Source organism: Medicago sativa, chromosome 8 (assembly GCF_051527215.1).
Source record: "Medicago sativa cultivar Bolivia chromosome 8, Bolivia_mono, whole genome shotgun sequence".
Taxonomy (NCBI): domain Eukaryota; kingdom Viridiplantae; phylum Streptophyta; class Magnoliopsida; order Fabales; family Fabaceae; genus Medicago; species Medicago sativa.
In genome coordinates, this window is record NC_140756.1 from 64,746,497 (window position 1) to 64,769,934 (window position 23,438).

Below are 23,438 nucleotides of genomic sequence, written 5' to 3' on the forward strand. Positions count from 1 at the left end.
CTTTTGCTTCAGATTATGCTCTTCAACTACTCAAATTAATTGTGTTTCACCTCTTTTGCTTCAGCTCCTTCATTTAATCACGTCCTCCACTTTAATCCTATTTTTACACCATGATATACGCCGATTTTGCTTCTGAGTCCGACATATGAAATGTAGATGATTTTGTACCCATTCCAACGCTTCAAAGATCACCTCAATCGGAGTTGCAGAGCTCTAGATATGATGAATACAAGACAGATACATAATGACTTACGAAAATAAAAATTTGAACCAAAAATAATTTGGTTCTTTTATTCAACAATGATTTTATTATTCTTGTCAAGAGAGAGAATTTTAGGATCACATCAATTTGGCACGTTATCATAAGTGTGGGATAACACAAGAAACTCAAATTCTCAATTGTTTTCAAAGAACAATCACCAAATGCATAAACTACAGAAATGGTTCTGTCAACATTATCACAACGAAAAACAAGCACAACAATGTACTTGTCACTCAAATAATCATAACCACAACACATAGCAATCTTATAATATAATGACATTGTTAATGTAATAGTAGATAATTGTATGGTCCAGTTCAACATTGCTAGTTATCGTAACAAAGTTGAACATTTAAATATTACTGTACATCAAATTGGAGGGCAAATCATATTTGACAATGATATAGCATATTCAATGCTTTTATTCAATACATGATGCTTAATAATAACTAGGAGGGACATGAGAACCCTAACAAGGTTCTTTAATCGTAAATCAAATGAAAAGAAGATCACTGCAAACTTTAACTTCAATTTAACCATAAATATTACTGATAATTAAACAGAAATGCACATCTACTTATGTGATTTACCATCGAGGTGATACCAGACTCTCACAGTAAATGTGCGCATCAGGTTCACATGTGTTCCTTATCAAAGGATAACTCAACCCACCACCATTTAAGTTGTATAAGATCAGTTGGGAAAAGAATTTGTTTAATAGAAGAACAAAACCATTTTCTGAAATGAACAAGGGCTTAACAATAGCAAAATTCATCGCGAACTCCCCATGAGGGATGATGATCAATTTAGTCCATGACTCAACAACTCCATACTCTTTCATCAACCATACAACCCAATCAATTTTTTCAGAGGCAAAAGTGTCACACACACAAAGACAATTGCTCAAAACACACAGCTTGCGTCGTGTACACGAATTCTCGCCCTCATTCTGAGGCAGCATCACTTCCCCATAAGTTTCCTTCTCCAAATCAAAGGAAAGAATCACGTTCTGATTAGAACCAACACCTCTTTTTTCAACTATCCAATTCAGAGTGCCACCAACAAATTTCCCTAAGGAACTAGTGGAAGTATAGGGGAAATTCTGAATGGTTTTCCAAGAACCTTTACCAAAGGTATAAATTTTTGTGAAAGTTTCCCTGAAATCATCCTTATTTTGCACAACTACTAGCACCTTGTAATTGTCATTAACTTGATCATAGCCAAAGCCATAATACTTGATCACCCAATCAAGCCAAAAAGCTTTTGGAGATTTGCTGGATTTCAACCTCATAAAAGGGTTGCACAATTTGACACAAAGTTGACGGCTATCGAATAGACACAACAACCCATTGCATGAACCTATAATACGATATTCGTGCCTCATAACGCCGAATAAACTAACGGGTTTAACACGATGGGTTGATGGAATTTCGAATAAACTAACACGACGGGTTGATGAGTTTTCGAATAATTGCTTCAAAGGGTAAGTTACAATTTCTGATTTAAAGGAAAAGACCAATTGATGATGGGTTATGCTTGGATTTTCGGTTGAGAATCGAAGTTGATTTTTTGCAAATTGGGAATCGGAGATTAGCGTTTTCCATGATTTGCATATACACTTTAATTGCAGGAGAGATCTCACAGGAAGCCTCCGAAGGATCTCGACGATGAGTTCTTCAGGTAAAATCAGCGAATTGTCATCGAAATGACGTGTGCATGGATGTTGTTCAATCTGTAGAACATCAGACATTGAGATTGGATTGAAACGTAACTATTATCGTATGGTATGCGATGCAGTTGCAGTAGCATCAACCCTAAACCCTAATTTGATAAATAGCTTCAACGTTACCTATTTTTGTTTGTTATTATCTATAACTATGAATAGAAATCCTTAAAAACAGTACTATTGAAATAGAATAAGATAAATAAACCTCTAACAGAAACATCCTAATTTTATTCAACAAACTCTTTCACAACTTTTGATGGTACAAAGCTTTTATGTCTAATAAAAACAAAGTCCTACAACCATTTTTATTTTTAAGGAACAACTATTGTCGTTATTTTCCTTTAAAAAGAAAAACTATTGTCATTTTTTAAGGAGAAAAAAAAAAACTATTGTCGTTATTTATAGAGTGGATAGGGTATATTTTGTAATAACCTAGTTACAAAAAACAAAAAAACAAAAAACTAACACACTCTATGTAATAACCTGGTTAAAAAAAAAAAAAACTAACACACTCTATAGTGAAAACAAATATCCTACTTTATTTTTCCCGATGGCGTCATCCTACTAGGTTTTTCCTTCTCTTTATTTCTTCTTTGTTTTTTTCTCTCTTCGTTGGCAGACAATGTTTTAAAAATCCTATATGAATGGATGACATAGGCTTAATATAAATAACAATGATTTTCTCACAATTTCTCTCATTTCCATCATATACTTGATGACGGTAAGTCATATAGTGTTTTTGACATTGTTTATGAGTCAATTTAAAGTCATTCTAGCAAGTTTTCATTAGTTTTAGTTGAGTTTTTGTAAATAAATCAATGGATGCGCATTAATGTAGTGATATATCCATAAATTTCTACTAGTGGGGGCAAGATCAGGGATTGTTTTCAGTGGAAATTTCCTCCTGTTTTCTTCTGTGACATAATCTTTGGGGGGGGGGGGGGGGGGGGGGGGGGTGTATTGGATCATGATTCAAAGGGATTTTAAAAGATTTTTTTATCATGAAAAAGTCTTGTGGTATTCAATCAAGACTCTTTCCAATTAAAAAAAAGTTTTGTGTTATTCAATCAAGACTCTTTGTCATTTAAAATAAATCTTGTGGTATTCAATCAAGACTCTTAATCACTTTAAAAAAGTCTAGTGGTATTCAAAATCTTTCAAATTTTGAAGGATTGTTTAATAACTCAGATTTTGATGGATTTTGTGGGATTTTCTAGTGAAATTTTAGCATGAAAAAGTCTTTCATGAAAACATGAGATTTCTTAGGATTGTTTTTTCTTTTAACATTTTATTATCTCTCCCTCTCTCTCCTCCCTTCTCTCTCTCTCTCTCTCTCTCTCTCTCTCTTCTCCTCCCTTCTCTATCACTCTCTCTCTCTCTCTCTCTCTCTCTCTCTCTCTCTCTCTAGTTCTCCCGTAAAAAATAAAGTAAAATAAATAAAAGAGTCTTTATTGAGATTTTGTGAAAGAGAGTATGTTATGATCATTTTTTTTAATTATTTCTTAAAATTCATAGAATTTGTTGAAATCTTTTGAAATTCATAAAATCATTTCAAATCCTTTAAAATCTTATGAATTAAATCCATTGAAATCCTGAATAGTCTTTTAAAATTATCAAAGTCATCAAAATCCTACAAAGTCTTTTAACACACTCTCTTTCACAAAATCTCAATAAAGACTCTTTAATTTATTTTGCTTTATTTTTTACGGGAGAGCTAGAAAGAGAGAGAGAGAGAGAGAGAGAGAGAGAGAGAGAGAGAAGGGAGAGAGAGAGAGAGAGAGATAGAAAAGGGAGGAGAAGAGAGAGAGAGAGAGAGAGAGAGAGAGAACACACGAAAATTTGTTTACCCAGTTCGGTTCAATACTGACCTAGTTTGGGGGAGAGAGCTCATCTACCCATTCCACTATAATAATGAATAACTTTACAAAGAGATATAAAAAAGGTGTTACAATAATTAGTCTCTAAACCTAATTTTACCAAAAGTCTCAATCACTTCCTGTGACCAAGAGACTCAATCCTAATAGTGTTTCTCCAAGGTGAATCAATCTCAACCCTAGTGTTTGTTACCAAGATAATTATCTACAAACCTTAGTTTTCTTGTTGGCTTCTAAACCCTTGTTTCCCCCCCCCCCCCCCCCCCCTCCTCTCTCTCTCAAGGTTTACATCTGTTACAAGGTTTATATTTATAGTAAAAGCATCCCTAAATCGGGCACCGATTTTCACAAACCGGGCCCAAAAATTGTCTAATGGAAAGGCTAAAAAACAGTCAAGAATTGGGCTTCGATTTAGCCAAATCGGCTGTCGATTTTTGGCACTTCCAGAATTTCAATTTTGAGTCATACTACAACAAGACCTGATACCAATTAGGTACCTCAATTTGGGAAGAATTATTTTGAGTACCTAATCGGAACAATGTCTCAATTATGAGACCTCCAATCTGAAATGGGATCCACATTATTTTAATATTATAATATTAAAGTGTAATGATATAGAGTTATTGATAGATGATTAATGAGTCCCACTTAATACATTTGTGTGGGTGCTGGATTGGGGGGATTTGTGTGGATCGCACGTGTTGCAATGGTTTAAGTTATTTTGAACTACTTTAAAGTCGCGAGTTCGATCCCTCAACTATCTTTATTTCACCACAAAAAAATACTAATATTAAAAAAAAATTATAAATGAGTGATGCGTACATGTGAGATCCATTTAAGTACAAAAAAATTGAGATATAAAAAAAATGGAGTAATAAAGTTCTCACAATTATACGCGTCTATTTCAAAATTGTCTTTTGTGTATAGATATATTTAATATTAAATTTTCACATTCCAAGATACATTGATAGTATTAATTAAGAATATAGTTGGAAAATAAGTAATAAATCCATCTACAAATTTGTACTCCATCCGTCCTTGTATATAAGCACCCTTTGAATTTTACACATTTCTTAAGAAAAATTGTTAGTGCAATTAATGTGTCTATTTTGTGTGTTAATATTGTAACACCTCGCTTTCCCAACATAAAAATTTCATAATAAAAATCAGAGTAATTCAACATAAACGGAGTGTCACATTCTTTTCATAAAATCATAAACGGAATAAATAAACATTTATCCTTCGAAATCCAACAACGTAATATTTAAAACTTCGCAGCGGAATAATTCAACATCTTAAATAATCCTTGGCACAAGGGCCTCAACATAAAATCTCAAAGAAACTTAGTTCAATAATAATTCATGAAAAATCTTCTTAAGTAATACGTAAGGAACAGAAAACAACAACAAAATTCCCATCCAGTTACGTATCAGAGCACCTAAGACACACTTGTGAGGAGTCCACTCACGACCGCAACTAATCTTGGTTACCTGCAAGTTACCCATACGAAGAGCAACATTTTCAAGGAGAAAGGGTGAGATTCACAAACAACAATATTAAGCATATAATTCATCAAATTACATTTAACAACATAAACATCATCAACATATCAAACAATGATCATATAGCATCATATCATTATCATAAACAGTTTCATAATCAAACATCAACGTCAACTTCATGATCAACTTATAAATCAATCCTAACAACTCGACTCGACAATGCAACTCTTACCATCTTAAATCATCTTGATATGCAAATGCATGTGGTACCAATTCAGGGCATCAAGCCCCCAACATATTTGAGCGTAAAAAGGCTCCAGGGCATCAAGCCCCCATCTAAATTGAGCAAAAGCTCAAGTGCATAAAGCCCCCAACGTAATTTTGAGCAATGGCTTCAGGGCATCAAACCCCCATATTTAATGAGTATGCATGGACTCAACTTCCTACAACTTAGACAACATCATGAACATCTCTTATAATTCCAATAACTTGGACAACATCTTATAACTTTACAACTTAGACTGACACTCACGACCTTATGACATTAATGGTCAACAACAACAAAATAGCAACATATGCAGCATATAACAGTCCTTATATATCATAACATCATTAAAGAATGAATCACATCAACTTAATCATCGTAAACAATTTCATTTAATGCATATATAACAATCTCTCATTACTAATAATATTAATCATCTTAATTCGGGCTTTCTGGACAGCTTCTAATAACATAAATAACTTTCATCTAATACCCCCAAGGTCATCTCAAGACTACACGTGCGAAGGGAATCGCAAGGAAAATAATTTGGGGCAACTAACAGCTTAACTCGCGAGGCGAGTACCATTGCTCGCGAGGGCGAGCAAAACCACCTCTCTGGACCTCCAAAACGCATTTGCTCGCGAGGCGAGCTACTTTTCTCGCGGTGGCGAGCTCCTGGGTTACTCGTTGTGGCGAGCGATTTGCTTGCGAGGCGAGCGATGATGTTCTTAGCTAGCGAGGCGAGCTATGCTGCTCGCAGTTGCGAGCGATGAATGTCATGCTCGTGCAGAATGCAGATTTTTCCAAAAATTCACCTAATCTCTTGGTTCTAACCTCAAAACTGATTATAATTATCATCCTATGGATTATCTAAGGTCTGTACACAATTTTTACATCAATTCAACAAGTTTTCATCGTCTAATCATCAAAATCGCTCTCTAAACCCTAATTGTCAATCCCCACAAACTCATCCTACATCATGTTAAATCTAATTATCAGAATCATAGACGTAATATTACTGAAAGTTAGTCTCACCCTTACCTTAATAGATGAAAATCGCAGCTCTTAGGTCTTCTTCTCTTCTTTTGACTTTTTCTCCCTTTTTCACCAAAAACTGATCGTACGTTCTGTTTCTTTCTAACCTAACTTCTCCTATTTATAACACCTCATCTATTTTATCTTATTTCATCTTTCTACCACTAAACTCTCTAAATTCACAAAACCTCCCCCCATCTCAATATTTATTTTTATTTTCAAATCTTATTTTATTAAATAATAAAATAAGTCACAACATCTCATAAAATTCTTTAAAATCACATAAATCTCATATAAATCACGCCAAAAATATATTCTAAAACTCATTAAAATAATCGATTAAATAAAACAGGCGTTACAAATATTATCAAATTGTCCTTTGTTTGTATGTGTATTAAATTTGACTTTTCATATTTCAAGACAAGTTTATAGTATTTATTAAAGGTATATTTATGAAAGAAAAAAAATAAATTCATCTAATAATTTGAAAATAGTTTATAATTAGAGACAAATTTTTAATCAAAAGAGTGTTTAGATATTGGAACGGAGGGAGTATTAAAGGACAAATACTTTTGTAAATAGTCTTATAATTAAGAATGGTGTATAATATAAAATCTGAATTACAAACAAACATAATTTGAATATAAGTTATTTTCAAAAAAAATTGAATATAAGTTGCATTGTGAATGCCAAACAATATAAATGCATATAGATAGTTCCCATGAAGAAAAAGCGGTACACTATATAGTCACATGATAAATGCATCGAAACTCTAAGATCATTTAATTAACTTTGTATTGCATCTATACAAATTCAACTACATAAGCAATGGAGACAACACGAATTACTAACGCATCAAATAGACTCAATTGGCTAGCTCTTGTCAACTATTATGGCGTTCAACCAGCAAGATGCTACAGGTACTTTGCTAAACTTAATTTTTTTTTTTTTTAGGAAATGTACTTTGCTAAACTAGAAGGTTCATGAATTTGATTATGCCTTCCACAAACGCAGTTGCATAAAAATATTTCTCTCTTTTGATAAATATCATTATGTTTTAGTTCATGCTATTAAATATATCTTTGATCTGTAATTGTGATTTTAATTTCCCTTCTCACAAAACAGTTGCAATTGATGTTGAGGATGAGTACAACAAGTCTTTGCTCTCAAACCTGTTGAAATTTCGAACTTATAGGATGGAATTCTATCCACCCAGTGTAAGTGTCTTTGTGTGTTTTACTTTTGTTATTCTTTTGTTGTACTAGATCTTTGATGAATACCTATTATATATGTAGTTTATGTTATTCTTGCGTAAATGCTAGCTTGCATGCACACTATTGTCTAGCTATTTTCGTGCTTATATTTCCTGTACTAATTGCTATTTTGTATTGAAATTGTTATCAAGTTTGTCGTATAAAAAACAAAATTCAATGTCATCAATATTACATATATACTATTATAACCTAAACTTTTAATAAATTCTTTTATAGACAAGAGAAAAGTTGCCATCGTGTTTTGCAAGGGAGTTTGGTGAGCAAGTAGGGACATATGTAACCCTTCGTGATCCCAATAGAAATGAGATTGAAGTAAAAGTGGAGAAGGAAAATGGCAAAGTGTATTTTAAAGACGGTTGGCATCGATTAAGCGATGTTTACAATGTTACATCAGGAGCTTGGGTTGCTCTTACATACCTAAACCCATCACTTTGTCTAATTAAACTCAAAGATTTGTATGATGTTGAAATTGAATATCCTAAGCACACTCCTCCATTAAGTTTGAAGTTGCAACGTTGATTTCTTGATGCAAGTGCTTCCAATGGACCCGATGTTTCAGTTAGTCGTTCTGGATATTTTTTTAATGCTTTGATCTTTTTTATCATACATTGGAGAAGACTTTGATAAGCTCTAATGTCTCACATCTTGTTGCACCTTTTAGTTATTTAAGATATTTCGGCCTAAATTATGTTGTTATTGCACTTTTGGATGTAATCTTTGTTTTGTTATCAAGTATTCTAATTTCTCATTTTGGGTATTGTATTGCTTGGTCGGTTGGTGTTGTGTTTTCTGTTTTTTTTTTTACTTGCAAAATTAAATGAATTCTTGTTTCTACTTGCAACTATTGTTAGAAAAAATTAATCCCCTTCTTTTCTGTGGTTGAAAGAGAACATGTTACTTTTGTTTTTATTATCATAATTTGTGGATTAATCCCTTATTGGTTGTTGGGTCTTTAATTTGGACATAAATGTAAAATTAATTAAATGAATCTTAGTTTCTACTCTAGCACACCATATTCTAGTGGAATCGCAATATAAAAATAAAAATAAAATGCTAAGTTATGGTAGAATGTTTTTTTTCTACTAGTGTTATACTCTACTAGCACATAAAATGATGATAAGTTGCATTCTGATTTACGTAGATATGTCCTTTTTTTGGTCTCTATATAGAAAACGGTCGCAAAGTAAAAAAAACCTATGCTCCATGCAATTTTTTTTAGTTAAGTAGTCTAGTGGCTAGAATTCATTTTTTTAATATGAATAAATAGAGTGTTCGGGTTCGAACCTCGGCCCCTCCATATAACAATGCATGTCCCTGTTAACTGATCAGCTATGCTCACGGGACTGTTCAATACAATTCTATTAACTACACTGCATTGAAACTCTTAGACAAATTTAATGTTGGTTTGCATGTGTATTGATTATTGATTATATCTATTATACATTGAACAAGCACTTTTTGCATGAAAAGACAACCGCATATGCTTATTAATTCTCTCAATGTATAACTGACAAATTTTTTTTTTTTGGGAACTGACTAACCAAATGCATGCGTTTCGATTATACTCCCTCCGGTCCTATTTATAAGAGAAACTTGGGTCAACAAAAGTTGATGTATCTAGTTAAAAATTCAGTCTAAATACATTAACTTTTGTTGACCAAACTTTCTCTTATAAATAGGACCGGAGGAAGTATCAATATATAGAACCGTCACATTTTTATGACATCATAATAAATATCAATATCATCAACCCTCTGAAAAAAGAGTGATGCTATTTATCAAGAAATTTTTTATCCCCAGAGCACCACGAAAATGTTTTAACCAATCAAAAGCCTGCTTGTCGTGAAACTCTCGCTATCCCTTCCTTCGCTATACATATCATTTCCCCTGAAAAAAATCATAACCTCCTATCTACTTTTGATACCTATTGATCATTGATGATCCTATGCTTGATCCATTTAATACCACCTGAAACTCTTAGACCAATTTAATGTTGGTTTGCATACGTATTGATTACATCTATATGCTTATTAATTCTCTCAACGGGTAACTAACAATTAAAACGAGCAGGTGCAGAATTTTAGACTAAGTGGTAACTAAACCCGCCCTGATACGGTGGGATGTAGGGATGGACAAGAAAGAGCTAACCAACCCAAACTGAACAATCCAATCAAATTAAAACCAAGTCGGACGGATTAACCGGGTTAGGCCGATATATTGTTTGAAGAAACTGATTTAGGTTGGATAACAATCAGTAGGTTCGTCCCTCTCAATGTTTCAAGTTCAATTCTTTCCGGTGTTAATTTAGGTGGCTAGTTTAGCTTCTTCGAAAAAAACGGTGTAAATGTTTGTTTAGATTTATTCGTCCAACGGAACCCTAAGGTGATCGATCCAATTCAATATTCATATTATTACACATATTGTTGTCCAGCCTAGTGGTGCACAAAAAACAAACATGATGTCACATTAAAAAAAAAAAGGAGAGTCGAAGAACGATGTCGTTTTACCCTCATATATTATGAGCTTCTATTCTCACTTCTCAAAAAGAAAGAAAAAAACCCTAGATTGAATCTCACTTCTCAACTGCGTCGTTCCACTCACTACTCATCACCACATAATAGGTTTTGTCTCAACAAACCCTTTTTTTTTCTCAGACTTTACTCGCCTCTTTCCCTTTCTCTAAAAACACAATCTCTCCCCAACCACTTCTCACAACACATATTCGTCTTGTTACTACTTTTCAACCTTGTCATCTTTCAAGCACCAGATTTGCTCTGCATTTAATTTACCACCATTGAAGTTTTTTTTTTCTTTTTTGAAAAGATAGATTTGTGCATTCATCCTTTTCCCATTTTTGTTCTTTCTATTCATAGTTAATGTTTGTGTATTAAATATTGTTGGTGAGTTTATTCTCTTAGAAGATGTATGTGATGTTGTTCATATCTCACCCACAAACTATAAACATCAGCTGCATCTTCTTATCTTAGTTTGAGAAGTTTTGATTTTTTTTGTATGATCTCGTACCTTTGTGTGAAATTTGTATAAAACATGAATCCTTTTTAGGATTTTTAGTTTAAAAAAAAAAAACCCAGCACACAAACCATTCAAACCCACCTGCACAACCGAAGACTCAATCTAACCAGAACTTACCCAACCGTTGACGTAGACGTACAAAAATGGGTGGGATATCATCACCCGTCGGCACCTTCTGATTGAGGTTTTTGACATGAAATCCGACCTTGACCGACCGATATCCACCCATAGTGGGATGACTAATATACTCGTACAACATAGCAGTATAATCAAAATGAGAAACTATTTTAATTTTCATTTGAAACCATCGTTGCATTTACTTTTATATTATTACATTTATTTATTTTATTTTCATTTAAATCATTTTTTTGTACTTTCCTTTTGAATCTCTAACAGTAGCCTTACAATAGCACTTTGTCTCACCTTACTTCACTTATTCATTCTTTTTTCAAGTCTAACGTCGTTGGATCTTGTCACTACCTAGTAAAACGACCATGATGGATTAAACAAAGAGAGGATAATCTCACGTGCTCCTTTGCCTTCTTGTTATCAAATCTCAACTTTTTCACATTTTATGTTATTGATTTGCTTCAAGATTTTGTTGTTCGGTTGGTTGATGTATTTATTTTTTTAGTTTGTACACTAAATCTGTTGATTTTCTTGTTTTGCTCTATTTTGGAGTTTTAATTTGTTCGATATAATGTGTTACATTGTAACATAGTGGTTTCACACACCACTATTCATATCTTATGCTTATTAAAGCATGTCATGCAATATACTTTATAGTAGCTTTACTTCATGACACTAATAATATTGCTTAATAATAAATGTGCTTTAAATAGAAAATAGATTTTTTTTTATGTACGTTATAATAGGAATTAATTTTTTTTGTATGTAGGTTATAGAAAATAGATTTTTGTTATGTACGTTATTGCAGTCGTTAACCCTCGTGCATTCATGTCCATGATACGTCCGTAATGCCCCCGCCATGCACACCACATTTTCTCAAATATTTCGTCTCATGCAAAATCCAAAGGGGTCATTATGCTAGGCTATAGCCGTAACGCCCCTACAACCGTCCATACCTTCAAAGCATTTCATCCCACTCATCCGCATCCATGCAAAGCTTCACCATGCATTAAGAAGGAAAGAAAGACAAGTTAGGAGACTTGTACCAATAAAATGAAGCAATGCATCAAGAAAAAGGTCTATTCTTCAAACAAAATGCGAGTTTTCTTTATCCTCTTCTTTATTTTCATTTTTCCATGCTTAATCGGGTATAATTTGGATAATGAAAAAGTAAGTATAAATATACTCATCTAGTTTGTTACACTTTTTAAATAATAAAGGGAAAAAATCATATATATATATATATATATATATATATATATATATATATTCATATCGTGTTTGTTACATTTTGTTTAATATTTAAATTTATTCTTATCTATTTATTACATGAGTTATTTGTATTGAAAATGGAAGACAATTTTGAAAAGAAAAAGTCAACCCAAAAGAGCTGAAAGGGGTAGTTTTCTTTATATATATATATATATATATATATATATATATATATATATATATATATATATAGTATAGATTTTACTTTTAAATTCCAAGTGATTTGCTTAAAAAATAGAATTTTGTAGCTTGTTAAAGCCTTTACATATTCAATATTGATGTTTTATTGTTGCTTTTTAAAGTAAAGGGTAAAATTGAAATAAAAAAAGTTATAACTCATTCTGTTTTGTTCACTTTCCAAATAATGGAACGAGAAATTAGTTCCATTTCGTCATAAATCATCCAAACAATGGAATAAAATATTTGTTCCATTCCATTTCGTTCCGCTCCATTCTATTCTGCTCCGCTCCATTCTATTCCGCTCCATTCTTTCACAAAATATTGATGGTGTCATGTTTTCAATCTTTGTTGTTCAACATTTTCCCCTTCAACTAGTATGTGTTCTCTTACTGAATTGAAATGAGTATGCTCATGTCTTATATAATATGGAACTCCTCCACCTCATAGCCAACGTCTGCTTACAAAATTATATCATTATCAACTATTTTTAGTCAAAAAGTAAAAACTATTGACAATTATTCATTGTCACAAATGGCTGATAAAATAATTAAGAAATAGTATAATAATTATAATTTTGTCATTAATTAATATAGATAATATTTAATACAAATTAATATAAATTAACATATTTAAAACCAAAAGAATAATAATTATATATTTTCTTAATTAATGCATATATATAAAGGAATAATACTATTTTCTTAATTATATATACGCATAAATTAAGAAAATATATAATTACTTTTCCTTTAGTTTTAAATATGTTAATTTATTTAATTTGTATTAAATATTACCTATATTAATTAATGACAGAAGAATAATTATTATACTATTTCTTAATTATTTTATCAGCCATTTATGACAATGAATAATTGTCAATAGTTTTTACCTTTTTGACTAAATGTAGTTGATAATGATATAATTTTGTAAATAAACATTGGCCATGGGATGGAGGAGTTCAACATTATATAAGACATAAGCATACTCATTTCAATTCAGTCAGAGAACACAAACTAGTTGAAGGGGAAAATGTTGAACAACAAAGATTGAAAACATGACACCTCTAACATCTTGTGTAACTCCTGAACCACCAACACCAATGGTGGACAATGTTGATGATTATAAATACATTTACCTAACAGAAGCACTTTCCTCTTATCCAAATTGTTACACTACTGAATGGGATGAGTTGTTTAAAAATATCAAAGCACCTGTTTGTGATGATATATTCTCCTATTTTTTCAACCCTAGTAAGCCACTATTACCATTAGATACTCTCATACCATATCAACCACAAAACATCAATGTTGGTGACAACAAAGACTCATACAAATTGGTTTATGATGAATATAACAACCAATTCATCATTGTGATCATAACACCTCCTTCTGATTCATCTGTCAAGCAGAGGAAACGAGTTCGACGGAAGAATGCTCAACGTGTGACGAATGAATCTGATGTTGCTGCACCATCATCGTTGGAAACATCACAAGCGGCGAATGCAGCACCCAACAAGAAGAAGAAAAATCTCCCGAAGTCATCATCTCATAAATCTCAGTGATAAGCATATGATTTTCTTCTAAAAAAATTGTTTTATTTCCTTTCATATATACATATGTGTGTGTGTGTGTGTGTGTGTGTGTGTGTGTGTGTGTATTGGAAGGAAGAAAAAGACATATTCTATCGGTATTCTTAATTTCCATTGTTTTTTCCAAAGTATTTGATCATTTTTTTTTCTTTATATCAGTGTGGTTCATGACTATATCTATGATTCATCATAACCATGATATGAAGTTTTGGTAGTATGACTAAACAATATTTTAGTTCAGATGTAATGATCCAATTGCAGCTCAAATAATGATTTTATGGATCTTATAAGTTGTGTTTTTCTTTTGCAATATTATAAGTTGTGATTATGTATCTATGTGATGGATATTCATACTTCTTTGTTTGATAGAGGATATTCATTCTTCTATGATGTGAGCATTTGTTTCGTTTGGGATCTCAGTGTTTTATAGCGATCACATCAAGCACATAATAATTGGGTCAAGAAATAAAAAATATATCAAAATAAATCAAGCACATAGGAAAGTAAGTGAATTTTCATTTGAAAATTATATGGTTTATTTTTCCCTTTCAATGAACAAAGGACAAAATATGTAGGTCGGTTAAGTTTTTTTTTTTTTTACTTTTATTTTTTTTCAAAAAGGGGGAAAAAGAACCACCCTTAATGAAAAAGATCCTAGAAATACAAAAAAGATGGGGGGATTAGACCAAGACCCCATCAATTGACAAATCTAAAGCAAGGAAGCCCTAGTTTGTTCCTAGTAAAATCCTCTCTAATACTATGATGAATATCATTAAACCAGACCAAGTTTCCCAAAGTCAGCCCTAAGTTTGCTAGCTTATCTGCACAATGATTACCCTCTCAATATATATGTGACACAAAGAAATCCATACTCTGAGTGAGGAACAGACAATGATTCCAACATTGTCTTAGTTGCCAAGGCACCGTGTTAGAAGCTTGAAAAGCTGAGACCACCAATTTGGAGTCAGTTTCCAACCACAGTTTGCTCCAGTTGTTTCTTGAAGCTATCTCTATAGCTGTCATTGCTCCAACTAGTTCAGCTTTGAGAGCGCTCCCATTTTCCACCTTCAAGGCAAAGCTACCCAAATGATCAGCATTGCCATCTCTAAAGATTCCCCCACAACCAGCCATGTCATTAATACCAGAAGCAGCACCATCCGTGTTGCATTTGAGCACGGACACTCCTCGGATTGGGCGTGTCCCGGTGTCGGACATGTGTCGTGTCCGACACCGACACGACACCGACACTTGTAATTACACTGAATTATGTGATTTTTTCAAATTATTAGCTGTGTCGGCGTGTCAGTGTCCGTGTCGTGTCCCGTGTCCGTATCTATGCTTCATATTTGACCCAATCAAAGATTGGTGGCTGCCAGATCACCTCTATAATGTTTGGTGGCCTTGGAGGATGTATATTAACATTGAAAATTTTCAAGAAGACAAAATCAGAAATAGAGGGAGATGACACTTTGCTAGTGAAATTACCGGAAAGATTCACATCTGCCATAATTCTAGCAATTGATGATTTCCAGTGAATTTTAGAGTTGTTGAATCTAATTTGGTTTCTTGAAAGCGGATGAAGTGGTTAGAAAGAAGAAAGAGTTTGTTGTAATCTAGTTATTCATTGATTGATGAAAAAGAGGATTGCAACTAGTTATATACATTTGACTTGTGATGCAAGTTGTTAGTCACCAAAGTCCAAAAAAAGGTTATGTAACTAACTACCCTATGATTATGGATTAATATTCTATTATAAGAGAGTCACTTAATTTAGGAGGAAAACAGATCTATTTCTACCCCAAAGAATACACAATATGTAATCATCATGAAAGCACTAAACGATACAAACAATTGCGAAAAACCGAAGAGCAAAAATGATCAAATTACTCAATTAAGATGAAAGCACTAGATCCATAAATTTGCGAAATATGGTATTCATGTGAGCAACAATTTGAAGTAACAACAAATCAATGAACACAAAGAGTGACATAAATTCCTCAAATCGATTGAAATTATAGCATAGATTCGAAGTGATGATTATAATTATGCAATTGTAGAAACAAAAATGATTGGGAATGATGGATTTTATCGAACGAACATCATGACATTGAAGCAAAATTGTGATGGATAGAATGAAGGTTTTGCACAAAATTGCAATTAATCTGAGTGAGTTTCATGCATCATTCTTTCAACATTACAAGAACTAGACCTTGCACCCGTGCTGCCGCACGGGTCATATTGATGGAAAACTAAACATTCAATTATATTGTAATTAAGAATCTGTTTGTGCAAATACAATGTTAAAAATAATAATAATGATAATAATAATAAAACAACTTCAAAAAGGGAACAAATCATGTTGCTACATTATGAAAAATTACTTTGTAAACAACATTGGAAGTGTTATCCATGCTAACTCCATTCTCATCCGTCATCAAAATCTGCAGACCACTCCATGATGTAACTTTGGATATTTCAACATAAAGTTGACATGAGAGAATACAGGTTGAGGTAGGTACACATTTACGTACCTTGCACACGTAAAACACGTCTCAAAACATCGTCACTTAGATGCTGCCAAGTCTTTTCGCAAACAACCTCTGGCTGTGAAAATTGATTTGATACCAATAAAGCCACAAATAATTTTCGGAGAAAGTTTGCGGTCCCCCATTGAGCTGCTTGATTCAGCGCATCTATGAACTCCTTGTCATCCTCTAACAAACCAAGGGCAAAGCAAGCCTCTTTAAATGTGTCGTACTTGACATCAGCCACAATCTTAATGGAAACTCACCATAAAATGGATGAGGTGCATGCATTGCTAATTATATATGACAATTAATAACATATATTATATATAAACATCATACAATTAGCTAAATTATCATACAATAGTGATGAAAATATTTAAGTATACCAATAGTGTCATCATACATAATTAAAAATTGCATAAAATATACTTATTAGCTTTTGTGATAAAATACCACTATAAATTTGACATTACTTATGTTACTCTTACACTTATAATGTATTATACACTTAGAGCACATTATATAGTGATTAAAGAAACTACTATAATGGTAGGATATGGGAATGTTATATATTTTCTTTTAAGGTCTAGAAACACAATGCCAAGTAATCTAACCAAAATGTAGTAATCTACATAATTCTTTACACCAGTTAAAGAGTTTTTTAAAAGCATGCTTCTTGATTTTTTTTTTTTTTTTTTTTTGTGATCAGATAGGCCATATAAAAGCATGCTACACTCATAAAATTAAATTTAGAAAACAAAGTGGTTAATTGAAAAAAAAAAATATAGAAGAGGCCAAGGAAAAGGACACTATGCAAATGAGAATTTACATGGACAATGATAAGTGTATGCATATGTATGTTGCTGCAAACCGACTTAGTTGTTTGTCCTTTCATATCCATAATTCACATTAACCAATTGGGAAACTTAATTGACATAATCTAAATTTTTTAACACTTATAATTGCGGTATGACTCATTTATTTTCAATTACTGTCATATATAACTGCATTAAAAACACAACCCTCATATTCAACTGTAAAATGAATGAAACGATAATTACATTAAACCAAGTTGAAATTATTATTTAGAATTTTTTTTAAGCAAGAACAAATGATTGAGGATGTTAGAAAATTATCAGGTTCATTCTGATTGTTAACTGACCACTTTACTCTATATGCTACTGCTTGGATAAATACGAATAGAAGACAATAATAAAACATAAAGGTCATTGTTTCTCTTCATTTCATCATTAATGGGTCCAGTACAAACATATAATAGAGAACTGACTTCTACTAATTAAGAAGGAAATACAACATGCTAACCAAAACATAATGAAAATATTGAATGAAGATAGGGATTACAAAAGACATCAAAAATAAAAATAAAAAACTAAAACAACAAAGTCTTGCAAACGGAGGAATAAACTACACTTATAATTGCAGAACACCATGAAACATTGCTAACGCTTGATAACTCGAAAATATAGAGTATCATTACTTCCAACAATCGGGGCACCGACCATCACATGAGAGCCTTCACCAAGCCTTCTAGCAAGAACCATTCGATTGAAACCACCACCAATTTTAAATTGAAGATACGAACGTCTCTCAAAGATCAGAGTACACTCCCACAGATTTCCACATTCATCTACCATATTCAGCAAAGGTGTAGATATATCAAGCATGAGCTCACAAAATCCACTATAAGAAAGGGTCTATATGATGAAAAAAAGGAAAAAAATATTAGAAATACTACTCGTCATCCACTATAAACCTTGATTATTGTACTGAATTATGGATATTAGAAAGAAAACAAAATTATACACAAAAACCTACCATACAACCATCCTTAGTCTCATCAGCTGACAACTTTTTCTCATAAGTAAATTGGAAATTCATCAAGTCAGACACCAAAGGCAAAGGAACAACATGAATCAAATTTCCTGGATTGTAGTTCCTTTCAATTTTAAACTTCACTGGAGGAATAAATGTTGGATTTCGAATTGTCTTACCAAACCTATCTTTGATCCTTATATTAAACCTCCCATCGCCAACAAAATTCATAGTCACCCAACCTTATTGACAAACCGGTCCAACGCATCCACATGATTTGGATTAATTGGTGCTGTAAACAAAAAAAAAACAAAGATCATGTCAGTAACCAACGATAATAACTATAAATGGAAGGGAAAATACATTAACAAACACACAAACCTGTCAAACAGTGGTATGATCGCAGGTTTCAGATATCATTGTTGGCCATCACTCAACTTGTTGTAACCGAGGTTTAGTGTTGGTGAGAAGTGATAGGGATATGAGTCATTTATAGGCAGTTTCAATAAGGTAGCTATAAGGTTGCAAGGCCAAGGACATAGGAAATGAAAACAACATTTATTAGGTCAAGCATGAATCTGTTCAGTTTTCCAAACCGATGGTAAATTGGGAGGGATTTTGAAATTCAAATTTGATTAGTTAGAGGCATATGAATAGGTAGAGTCTGCAATTATTGTTTATAATACCTAGTTAATAGAATTTAAGTGAAACAATCAATGGTTTAGCGCTATACTCCCTCCGGTCACATTTATAAGCAAAAATGCACTTTTTAGGTTCATTGAATACATAATGTATTTGACCTATATATTGACCAAATACATTAAGAATTGAATGAATCTAAAAAGTGATTTTTTGCTTATAAATGTGACCGGAGGGAGTACAATGTAGGGAAAGGATTTGAAATTCAAATTTTACATTAAATGTAGTTAATGCAGAGTTTTCCCGCTCAAATGCTAGGATTAGGGTTTGCAAATTTTGTTTACATTGTAGCTTAGGATAATAAGGATGAGTATTATCCCATGACAGCTGATGTGTTTTCGGTAAGCGTAGTTTTGTCGAAAGGAAATAAACTCTTTGGCAAGAGTTTTGAGTTTACAATTTATAGAGAAAATAAATAAACTAACTACCACAATGCATCAATGGCAAGTGTCTTCTAAATTTGAATCTTTGGCGCTATGAATAGTTGCTGATTTGAGGCTTCTTGAACACCATTTTTCTTGAAGTCTTCAAGTAGTTTTGATGATTTACTCTGGTCTTTGAAGTGTTTTGGTCTTGAATTGCCTCTGTTTGGTTCGAACACCAAGTGACCTTTTTCACTCTGAATATAATTGACCCACTCGAAATATAAGTTGAAATTTGCATGTAACAACATATAAGTATCTGATAAAATATTTTTTTGAAAAACAAAAAATAATTATGTTACATTGTGTGTGAAATATCAATATATGATATCAGATACAAATACGTCTCCAAGTTTGAAGCATTCAAAAACCTCATGCTTTGTTTGGATGACAAAATAAATTGGAAAGAAAGAAAGTAGAAGGAAAAAATGTTGAAGGAATGAAAGTCAATACCTAAAGGGTGTGTTTGGTTGTGAGAAGAAAGTGTGAAGAGAGAAACATGTGAGAAAGAGTATGAGAAGAGAGAAAGAGGTGAGAAATAGAGTAGATTTAAGGTATTGTTTGTTTTAAAAGAAAGATAAGAGAAATAGAAGAGAGAGAAGTGTGACTGATTTGTTAAAAGACAAAAATATCCTTGTTTTATGAGTTTAATTGTTTATCTATTTGATTGTAATTTAGATATATTATTTTAATTTTTTTTGACAAGATATATTATTTTAGTTATTAATCACTAAATTAATTTAATTATTATTTTAATAATGAAGCAAATATATTATAGGAGTACCAATTTGAGTTTTTTTTCTCTCGCAAGATAGACTAGGTAGAGTAAAATATCCATACGTTAATTTTTATTTTATTTTTATAGAGTATGTTATTCTTCTTATTACCTTATAATTTATATCATACATGTTCACTTTGGCTTATTTGTGTTATTAGTTACATATTTCTATTACTTTTCAAAACGTTATTAGTTATAATAAATGGTGATCATTGCAAATGTCAGGCATGTATTTGAGAAAGGCATTTATCTAATACAGGGCAAAGGAAAGGATAAAATTGGAAAAGTCTTGATTTCCAACATCTCTCTCACGTTTCTTCGCTCTTTTGGGGAGATGAAAAAACACATGGACCCCACCATGATTTAATCTCTCGTCCCACTTTCTTTGGTCCTCCAAACTGAAGAAATAACAACTTTCTCTCCTATCTCTCTCGCTCCTATCTCTGTCGCTTCTATCTCTCTCCTTCCAAACACAGTGAGAAAATAAGATGATTTTAAGATTGTTTGGCAGGAATGAAATTGAAAGGAAAGAAAAATTTACATATTTAGTAAATGACATAAATAACCCTATCTAAAAAAGATACATATACTTTTTTTTCTTTGAGAGGAAGGATACATATACTTATATTTATTTTCATTCAAAAAATACTTGTATTTATTTATCCAAGAATAATTGAGTCAAAGAAAAAAAATATATTTATGATTTTTCAGATATAAATAACGAGGATTGCTATATAGTACGGATGTTTTTTATACGAAATATCACGGAAGCCTATTAATGCTTACTTTCCATGCGCTCAAACAGTACACGTACAAAATAACATCAGAATTCCAACGAAAATTTTAATGATCAGGCCACACCAATTGAAACCAAAAATTGATAATTATAATCTAGCATCCACCTTATTTGTGACAATAATCTATAAAACATATGGGTAATGTTAACCAGGTCTCCAGAGCACTGGTTAAGAAAGCAAATATATTAATATTATATTGAAACTTGTACAGTCAATTTATTAAAAGTTTAAAAAATATTTCTTTTAATTTTTTTTCCTTAACCAACGTCCTAGGACACCTGTTAACATGACCTAAAACATATACACATTAAATTCAAAAATCCAAATTCTATGTATTATCATAAACATTTTTTAAGGTTAACCATATTAACTAATATCAGTGTAAATTAAATCCATAGTACATCCAGGAACATAATGAAAATTGCAGAACGTTGAAATTGCATGTTTTCAGGCATCCGTGAATTTTCGTATGCCAATCTCCCGTACCAAATATCATTTTCCATAAATAATTTGGTAAACAAAAGCTGAAGTAAATTGATAAATTTTCTAGGAACAATTGAATTGAATTGTTTCTTTTGGTCATCCATTAAAAAACTAGCTTTGCCGTATTAGTGTATAAATGAGTATAAAAATATAATCGATGCTACCATTGCTGAATCTTAATCGACTGTAGTCGACAATCTAGCGTATTCACATATAGGGTCTGTTTGGTAAGGCCACCAAAAGAGCTTATAGCTTATAAGCTCATTTGACAAAAAAAGCTCTGTTTGGTAACTTTTTTTACAATGAGCTTATAGCTTATTTCACGAATTTCAACGAGCTTATAAGCTATTTTTCAGAAGCTATTCCAAGTAGCGTTTGAGCTTATAGCTTATAGCTTCTCACTTTTAATTCCATTTCTACCCTTATTATTCTAACTAAATTCCATTTTTACCCATTACAATTTATTAATATAACTTCCTCATAAATACTACTGTGTCTCTTGCGAACAAAAATCCAATTCTTTTTCAAAAAAATTAAAAAAAGAAGCACTTGTCTTTCCTTGTTTTTTTCTTTTCTTTATACGGCATACCGTCAGTTTTGTTAGTTTTTTTTTTACAAACCAAATATACTTTTTTTAACGTGCAAATCAATATACCTTCAGCTGTATTTTACAATTGATGAAAATATACCTTTTGTTATTTTGAACTAAATAAAAATATACCTTTTGTTATTTTGAACTAAATAAAAATATTTTACATCTATTTAGCATGCATATGATAATTATTAAACTTTTTTTTCAAGAAGATTATATTTAGCGTAACTATCAATTATTGTTAATAATACATATAATAATAATAATAATAATAATAATAATAATAATAATAATAATAATAATAATAATAATAATAATATTAATACATTCCAATAACCGTCTATTATTACACTTAATTTTTTTATAAAGTATAAACACTTAAATGAAAATATTTATATAATATAAAGGATATATTAAGTTAATAAATTTAAAGTATTTTTTCAAAAAATATTTAAATAAAGAATTTTCAAATACTTAAATATTAATTGATATAAATTTTATTATAAATTAAAAATACCCTTTTATGTCATTTTACATTTATCAGCTAGTTGAACCGCTAATTTTACCAAACACTTCAACTAGCTTATCAGTCATCAGCTAGCTTATCAGCTAAAAGCTATCAGCTAGCTTATCAGCTAAAAGCTATCAGCTAGCTTATCAGCTATCCGCTATTTTTACCAAACAGAGCCATAATCAGGCGTTCCGATTTAAGATCAAATTACAAATACAAATTAAATCCTTTTTATTCCCAGTTGTAGTTGTCTGATAAGATTAGACAGTTACAAATACAAATTAAATGGGTTTTTTCACCACTTTTTGGCTCCTTATGTCACCTTTTCGTGCATGGGAGAGAGGGGTGTTTGCGGTTCAGTTTGGATCTGTTTTGAGGCAAAAATTCATCCTATTCAAAGATAAAAATATATGCGGTTCGGTTCGGTTTTGAATGATTAATTTTAAAAAATTGATCTGATCCGATTTGATCCATTTTAACGCGGTTTAATTTGGATTGCTTTTTGGATATCCAAATTACAAATTGTAACTTTTTTTATTAATAATAATCTTATAAAAATATGATAAAATAATCGGTTTGATACGAAATATAACATATGATTTATAAAAAAAAAATTACAGTACAAAATAAAAAATGATTGATTATCTTTGAAACA

At 31.7% G+C, this 23,438-nt stretch overlaps 2 protein-coding genes across 2 annotated transcripts; one reads left to right on the plus strand and one right to left on the minus strand.

The window, feature by feature from the left end:
- Nucleotides 1-506: 506 nt before the first annotated feature.
- On the minus strand, nt 507-2,560 carry LOC146900508 (F-box/kelch-repeat protein At3g23880-like). Its single transcript, XM_085737429.1, has one exon. The coding sequence runs from the start codon at nt 2,010-2,012 to the stop codon at nt 849-851; it is 1,164 nt and encodes a 387-aa protein (XP_085593555.1). The 5' UTR covers nt 2,013-2,560; the 3' UTR covers nt 507-848.
- Nucleotides 2,561-7,492: 4,932 nt separating this feature from the next.
- On the plus strand, nt 7,493-8,693 carry LOC146900509 (uncharacterized). The gene is made up of 3 exons (XM_085737508.1): nt 7,493-7,584; nt 7,790-7,881; nt 8,155-8,693. The coding sequence occupies exons 1-3, from the start codon at nt 7,557-7,559 to the stop codon at nt 8,455-8,457; spliced, it is 423 nt and encodes a 140-aa protein (XP_085593634.1). The 5' UTR covers nt 7,493-7,556; the 3' UTR covers nt 8,458-8,693.
- The last annotated feature ends 14,745 nt before the right edge of the window (nt 8,694-23,438 follow it).

Excerpts from the sequence above, each read along its gene's own strand:
- LOC146900508 (XM_085737429.1), bottom strand. The coding sequence starts at position 2,012 with ATGTCTGATGTTCTACAGATTGAACAACATCCATGCACACGTCATTTC.
- LOC146900509 (XM_085737508.1), top strand. The coding sequence starts at position 7,557 with ATGGCGTTCAACCAGCAAGATGCTACAG. Across the intron at positions 7,585-7,789 it reads CAACCAGCAAGATGCTACAG|TTGCAATTGATGTTGAGGAT; the intron begins GTACTTTGCTAA and ends CTCACAAAACAG. Across the intron at positions 7,882-8,154 it reads TGGAATTCTATCCACCCAGT|ACAAGAGAAAAGTTGCCATC; the intron begins GTAAGTGTCTTT and ends ATTCTTTTATAG.